The following is a 7,706-nucleotide window of genomic DNA, read 5'->3' on the forward strand; positions in this document are numbered from 1 at the left end:
AAACACACAAGGAATTTGTCTCCGGTAGTTGGAGCCGCTCTAGTACAACAGACAGTCAATTTACAGAACACTTTGGGGACATAAAGACATTGACAAAAAACAATTGTGCAAAAAGATGCAGAGTCCTCTAGCACTTAGAGCAGTTCGAACGACTAATATTGCAATAGTCCGGTGCAATGACCATTGTGCAAAGGGCGCTGAGACTTCAAGGAGTGTATGCGGTTTAAAGTGACGAGAAGCCTCTAAATCAGGGGTTGACAACTGAGTTTGGTTCCGGGCCCAATTTATTTCCTGACAATTCAATTGCGGGCCGAAATGACTTTTTCCATCACGCAAACCCTGCCTTTCCGACTAACAAAAACTCTTTTTTTCTCATTCATACCATTTTGTCGTGTACAAAAAAAAATATTTAATGAACTTATTAAAATAAATGAATTTGCTACAGACTGTTATTACTCTGTTACTGCTGTGGCTCCTCACGTTGTCATGAAACGACAACCTAACCTAGTAATAATGAGGTGGCTGTCGTTAATCACTTAACACACACTTAAATAATTGCCATTTCAAATAGTCAACACTTCTCTGAGGCTAATTAATGTTTTAGTCATTTCAATGACATTTAGGCCTACTGTAATGATTTTGCTATCTATTAGTAATGCTGCCTATTTTCGTGTGACATCTTGATGCTGTTGTTTCTTTATGTTGGAATGACAGACACTAGACACACACACACACACACACACACACACCACCCCCCACCCCCGCGCATCCTCCCTGTTGACGAATGTTTTCGGATCGGGAAAAGGTCCAGGCAGCAGTACAACTAAGCACGTCTTTGCAAATTACACTTAAATTTGCTAAAGAGGATTTATATTAACACTATACCCACATCAAAGTAAACATGATTTACATATTCATACAAGCCAGGGTCCGGCGTCACGCTCTCATGCCAGGTCAGTGCCCCTGGCGGCCGTCAATGGCTGCTGGAAGTGGTTGTCATGAGGAAAAAGAAAAAAAAAAAAAGATCCAGCCCTGACCGTTGCGCTTGGCTACTCTTTATTTTTCACACACGTTTACCACAATAATCACATCACTTGGCGACATCTGCCTTATAGTTCTGAGGACCAGGGTTCAAATTCAGCCTCGCCTGTGTGGAGTTTGCATGTTCTCCTCATGCCTGCGTTGGTTTTCTCCAACATCCTAAAAGCATGCATGGTAGGTTAATTGAAGACTCTAAATTGGGCGTAAGTGTGAATGTGAGTACGAAGGGTTGTTTGTTTATATGTGCACTGCAATTGGATGGCGACCAGTTCAGGGTGTACCCCGCCTCTGGCCCAGAGTCAGCTGGGATAGCATGCCCACGACCCTAGTGAGGATCAGCAGTACCGAAAATGGATGGATCACGTCACTTTACACTCACAATTTAAAATTTATTTTATTTTATTTTTTTAAAACATGTCCTGTTCAGTTGCATGGCCTTGCAGAATGGTGGATCTGTATATCTTTTGTGCTGGAACAGTTTTGCTGCGCAACAGGGGAGTTTGAAATACTCCCGCTGCTTATTTTAATTTTTTTTTAAATTATTCTGATGTTTATTAAAAATGTAGCCAGCAGAAAAGGGGTTTAGGGGACAGACAGAGGAACAGAGTAGACAAGGGAAATAGGGGTGTGAACCACAGCAGAATAATAGTTAGACAGTCTAGATATTTCAGCATAAGTAACGTTACAACGGTCAAATCGTGTTCTTATTTGTGGATGTGGGGGACACACACCCGGTGAGGAAATGCAATGCAATAACTAACCAAGAGAACAAGATGATAGAAGGCAGAAAAGGATGGGTTGTGGGAAATGAGCAAGGCGTTGCTACTGACGAGTGGTGCAGAGGGATTCTTTTTAGTGTCTGTTAATATAACCTGTGTTATCATCAGTGGTACGAGCACTTTTTAAAATAAAAAAAAAAAAAACTTTTTTACTCCCAGTCAATTCTGCTCTGATTTTCTCCCTCGGTGTAAAATGCACAGTCCAGTCTGTCTTAGTCACCGTAATAAAAAAACAAAACAAATGTATTCACAAAAGCCATATTAGTCCCCTAGTTTACCAATGTTTAGCTCGATGCTGAGGGAATGTTCCGCTCAGCATCGCCATCATAGTTTCCACTCCCGTCCATTCCCGGTGACTTTGTTTTCATAGCTCCCGATGATCTTTGCTCCTGCTCCTGCCCCTGCCCAATCCTGTGATTGAGGATGAAATTCACTCCCATCTGCGGGAATCCCGCATGATCCTCAGAACAGGTGGGAATCCCGAAAACTGTCAACCTCTATTGCCAGGATCGGACTACAAGACAAATTTGGTCTTTCACAATTGTCATACTACTGCCATAAAATCTTGCCGTATCTCTGTAAGACAGTGGCAAAACTACACGACGTGTATTCTGATACCAAAGTACGCCGTCTTGTCAAATCACACACCGCCGATCGGGCAGGCGTGACCAGAAAACGTGTCACCTTTCACCGCAACAGGATATAACTGTTACCGTGGCGACAACAAGTTGTTGTCAAACAAAGGATCGCTGCGACAATGTTGCGGAAAAAAGAACATAAAGAGGGGAAAAAACATGCGGCATCACTGGGTGCTCCGGAGAATGAAGAGCATTCTGGAAAAGGCAACCTTACCACCGTCTGCCTTGCAACTGTCACTTGTTATCACACTGCTCGTCCCATGTGACATAATGACTGACAAGGGTGAACCTCTGGAGTGTGAACAGTGTGCCATTACGATTGCAATACAGCTGCTGGTTCTTTCATGCATAACGTCTCATAGCCCTCACATTGTATGACAGTGTGCTCCATGTCCTCTGTCCAGGTGAGTAGGATTCTGTACAGCTTTGCAACTGCATTTCGGCGGTCAGCTAAGAAGGCAGCGCTGGCGTGTCAGCCGTCTGCTCCACTCACGCCTGACAGCGACTTGTTTATCTTCACTGTCAGCCTAGAAATCAAGGAGGATGACGGCAAAGGCACTTTCAGGTATAAAAATGTATGTAGTGTTGTCCTAGTGATCAGATACAGACTGGTAGTGTACACTCTATGGATAAAGAAACTTGGCAACAAATCTTAATCATTGATTTCAGGTGTTTGTTTAGCCCCACGCACTCTCCTTTTACAAACGCTATGTGTTACAAACCTCCTCTGGCATTTATGCAGTGCAGAGACAGGGCTGGGTGATAGGGCCTTAAAATCAAACCTCAGACTTTTATCACAAAAATCAGATTACCAATTTTATATTTTCCCCCCTTTGTTTACAGAAACGAAACAAATGACAGCATTATTCTAAACCAGTTTTGCTCCCCCCCTGTGGGATTTGCAATAATTGTGGGTTTTATTCCAAGCGTTAACTTCAAATTTCACAGAAGTAAAAGGAGATTTTTTTTCTTTACATATAATACAAAATAAATACTTTCTCGTTAAAAAAAAAAAATAAAATCAATTTTGTCAAGACGTAGGTAAATAAGATCCTTAAGACATTAAATGGTTAACAATTTGACCTGCCAAACTGCATGACTTGGATGTTTGTCAAAGAGTCCCGTCTCCTCCAGTTCAATTCTTATATAGAGTTTTACAAGTGAGGCAAGGCCACTGCAAAATATTTGCACTTTGGAAGCACATACCTCAGGTCAAAAGTTTCAATCTAAAAGGCAACACCTGAGCAACTAGAAACACCCATCAGTCACATGTTCCAATACTTTTGCTCACTTGAAATGTGGGTGGCTTCAAACAAAAGGTGCTCTGTCCTGAGTTGTTTAACACGTCTAGATGTAAATACTATGAAATAAAAGCTGGAATTAATAACTTTTCTCATATTCATCTTTTGAGCTGAGACCCAAATGTCTTCAGTATACAACAAAAACAAAGGAATTGACCTTGCCATTCCAATACTTTTGGAGGGGACTGTATATCATTGAAGATATACATACAATACCTACTTTTTGCATTTATGTTGGAATGATAGCGTAACGAGTCACTGATGGTCTAGTGGTACACTTGCCTGACTTTGGAGCAGGCAGCGTGGGTTCAGTTCCCACTCAGTGACGGTGTGAATGTGAGTGCGAATGGTTGTCCTGCGACTGACTGGCGACCAGTTCAGGGTGTAGTCCACCTTTCGCCCAAAGTCAGCTGGGATAGGCTCCAGCTCCCCGCGACCCTAACGAGGATAAGCGGTGTTGAGAATGGATGGATGAATGATAGCGTAACAGCTTTTCACAAATGAGGGTATGTAAGATAGGCCTTCTACACATAAAGGAAACTTAAAATTTAAATCATCAAATGTATTACTTCCATTTCTACATTTGTTTTCAATAACACAATAGTTCCCTCTTTCCATGTTAGTTCCTTTCTTGTTTGGGTTTATGCAATTAAGACCAGAAATCACAAGATCTCCTTGAGGCTTATGTCACCCTTTGAATAAGAGGGGGAAAAATATCCTGTTTGCTTCTTTAAAGCGTCTTTTGACGTTTTTAAAATTTTTATTTTATTCCCCCCCACCCCTCTTCCTAAACATGGATTATTTTCAGACAGCACATTTGAATTGCAAGCGAGCAACATTAACACACGGTACACACACACACACACACACACACTGTATATTCAGATCCCTGGATTAGTTTTGTAAGATTAGAAAGAAGAAAATGCAACTCATTCTTATTTTATCCATAGCCTTAAATTTATAAACTAAACTAAATTTGATTGGAATTGACATGCAGGGATGCTTTTTTGTATGCTTCATGATTATCATAACATATGTAAAAAAACAAAAAACAATTGTGTCTTGCATGCATTTGCACTGGCTCCTAATGTTCGGTGAGGAATTTGGATTTTATCATATCTAATTAATTTCTTTGTTTTAAATTTTTTTTCCAGTGCTGTAGCCAAAGACAAGGACAAGCAGAGCTTCAAACTGCGTGCTGGAATGGACAAGAAAATTGTCATATATGTCCAACAGACATCCAATAAGGAACTGGCTATTGAGCGGTAAAAGGAAACACACACACACACACACACACACACGTACAATACATAAAGAAAACTGATGCAAACCAGACCTTGTCGGACCAATTTTGATTGATGTATTGGATGACTTGCATATTTTATTATAATGACAGAGATGGCGTCATCTATTTCCATTAGCGCTGACTGTTTAAAACATGACTAGTCATTTAAAGCCAGAGCATCCCGCCGCTGTCATTGATGAACACTCATAAGTGAACACCGTGTTTTGGCCGCGTGTTCTAGTTTGTGCTCCAGGACAATTTTAAGAGGGTGATTGATGGGCCCTCATTTTCCATGGTCTCATAAATCTGTACCTTGTGGTTTGTTATTGTATGACGTACCCAGAGAGGATGAAAATGCCAAATATCCCCCATGTTCTGCTCAGTGTAAGAAGGCCTGTCCAGGAAGCTATTTGTAGGAAGAAATTGACTTGTGGTGTTGCGCAATGCAATAGTGTAATTTGTTATTGCTTCTTTTTTATTTTTTATTTTATTCATATTTTTGTCTTTTATGCGTGCCTCTTTTCCAGGTGTTTCGGTCTTCTGCTTAGCCCTGGCAAGAACGTCAAGAACAGTGACATGCACCTTCTAGACCTGGTGGGTTACATTGTGTGTCTATAAAATTATTCATACCATGGCCAAAGTTTGAGATTAATCAAAATAATTTTTTTTAATGGGGGTCGTCTGGCTGTAGATTAAATAAGACTGTAAGAAGATGTATTAGTTATTTATTGTAATAACTCTAAAACAGCATCTTACAGGCTTCTTAATAATTATAAACATTGTATTTGTACAAATAAACCACTTCTCCAGAATAAATGCCTTACTGCTAATAAATGCCTGGTGCTCACTGAAAAATAAAGGGTATGTGCATAAAACTGTAAATAAAAATCATAATTTTACTAATAAAAATATAACTATCTTGTAGATGGAATTTATTGGTAAATGAAAATATCATTTTTTAATTTTTTTTTTAACCATTTTCTTCTTATTTTCAGTCAAAAGATACTATTGTTAAAGTAATGTACATTTAAACTGTGTATGAATAATTTTGCATTTACACAGTATGTTTGTAGTTGTGTGTAAGCATTAGCTAATTTCCTCCAATTTATGCCCCTTCAGGAGTCAATGGGAAAAAGCTCGGATGGGAAGTCTTACATCATCACAGGAAGTTGGACCCCCAGCACGCCCCAGTTCCAGGCTGTGAATGAGGAAACGCCCAAAGGTAACAAACACCAGCAACTGTATTATTTAAAGAAAAAAAAAAAAAAAAAGCAGCTATTAGCTCCTTTTGTTGCCTATTTTACATGCCACATGTGTAATTGCTTTATGGTTGCACGAATCTTCAATTTATTTAATAAGCTTTTGATATAGCTTTAGCTGCCCATTGCCTAAAATGTATCACATGCAGTGCATCCAGTCTTGTATTCACAGAGCTTCTTTCCCCCCAACATTTTCCCTTATTTCATAGTAGAAGCTCAAAATTGCTCAAGAAGAAGAATCACCTTTTATGTCATGAACATGCATGCATGCGCACAACATTTGTTCTCTGCAAAATTATACACACAACACCCCATAATGGCAACATTTGAAATGTTTTTTTTTTAAATGTTTGCAAATTTATCAATAATAAAAAACTAAGAAAACACATACGTATTGACAGCCTTTGCTTGTTACATTGTTGATGCACCTTTGCCAATAGCTTGGCACACCTACAGTATCTTTGGGCAGTTTCGCCCATTCCTTTTTGCAGCACTTCTCAAGCACCACCAGGTTGAATGGGGAGTGTCTGTGCCCAGCCATTTTCAGATCTCTCCAGAGCTGTTCAGTCGTAGTCAAGTCTGGGCTCTGGCTGGACACGCCTTCGATATCTTGGCTGTACGTTCAGGGTCGTTGTCCTGCTGAGAGATGATCTGCCTCTCCAGTCTGACGTCAACAGGGCTCTGGAGCAGATTTTCATCCAGGATATCTCTTTATGTTGCTACAGTCATCTTTCCCCCAATCCTGACTGGTCTTCCAGTTTCTGGTACTGAAAAACATCCATCACTTTAGGGATGGTATTGGCCAGGTGATAAGCATTCCCTTTCCTCCATGTATGATGTCTGGTATTCACCCCACCAAAGAGTTCAATCTTGGTCTCATCAGATCAGACCAAATAATTTGTCTCTCATGGCCAGAGAATTCTTCAGGTGCCTTTGGTTAAACTCCAGGCAGGTTGGCATGTGCCTTTTACTGAGGATTGGCTCGTTGGCCTCCGTATGGCCATTCTACCATGCCTGATTGGTGCATTGCTGCAGAGATGGTTGTCTTATGGAAGGTTCTCTATCCACAGAGGAATGTTGCAGCTCTTACAGAGTAAGTTGGTCACCTCCCTAACTAAGGCCATTTTCCCCGGATCACTCTGTTCAGATGGGTGCCCAGCTCTAGAAAGACTTCTGAGGTTACAAACTTCTTCCATTTTCAGATGATAAAACCCTTCCATTTATGTATGATAAAGGGCACTGCTCATTTGGATCTTCAATTCAGCAGATATGTTTTTGTACCCTTCCCCAGATCCGTGCCTTGTGACAGTCCTGCGTTCGAGGTCGACAGACAATTACTTTGACCTCAGACTCAATTTGTACTCTGACAACTGTGTGACCTTATACTATATACAGGTGTGTGC

The 7,706-nt window shown here is 40.5% G+C and overlaps 1 protein-coding gene across 2 annotated transcripts in view; it reads left to right on the plus strand.

The window, feature by feature from the left end:
• Positions 1–7,706, plus strand: part of LOC133413394 (rab GTPase-activating protein 1) — a 96,572-nt gene that overhangs the window by 18,378 nt on the left and 70,488 nt on the right. For both annotated transcript variants that reach the window (XM_061697712.1, XM_061697713.1), the window contains 4 exons: positions 2,863–3,023; positions 4,914–5,024; positions 5,572–5,638; positions 6,164–6,266. In XM_061697712.1, the coding sequence (XP_061553696.1) occupies positions 2,863–3,023; positions 4,914–5,024; positions 5,572–5,638; positions 6,164–6,266 (442 nt within the window). The remainder of the gene's footprint in view (positions 1–2,862; positions 3,024–4,913; positions 5,025–5,571; positions 5,639–6,163; positions 6,267–7,706) is intronic.

The sequence above is a fragment of the Phycodurus eques genome, chromosome 15, assembly GCF_024500275.1.
Source record: "Phycodurus eques isolate BA_2022a chromosome 15, UOR_Pequ_1.1, whole genome shotgun sequence".
Classification (NCBI taxonomy): Eukaryota; Metazoa; Chordata; class Actinopteri; order Syngnathiformes; family Syngnathidae; genus Phycodurus; species Phycodurus eques.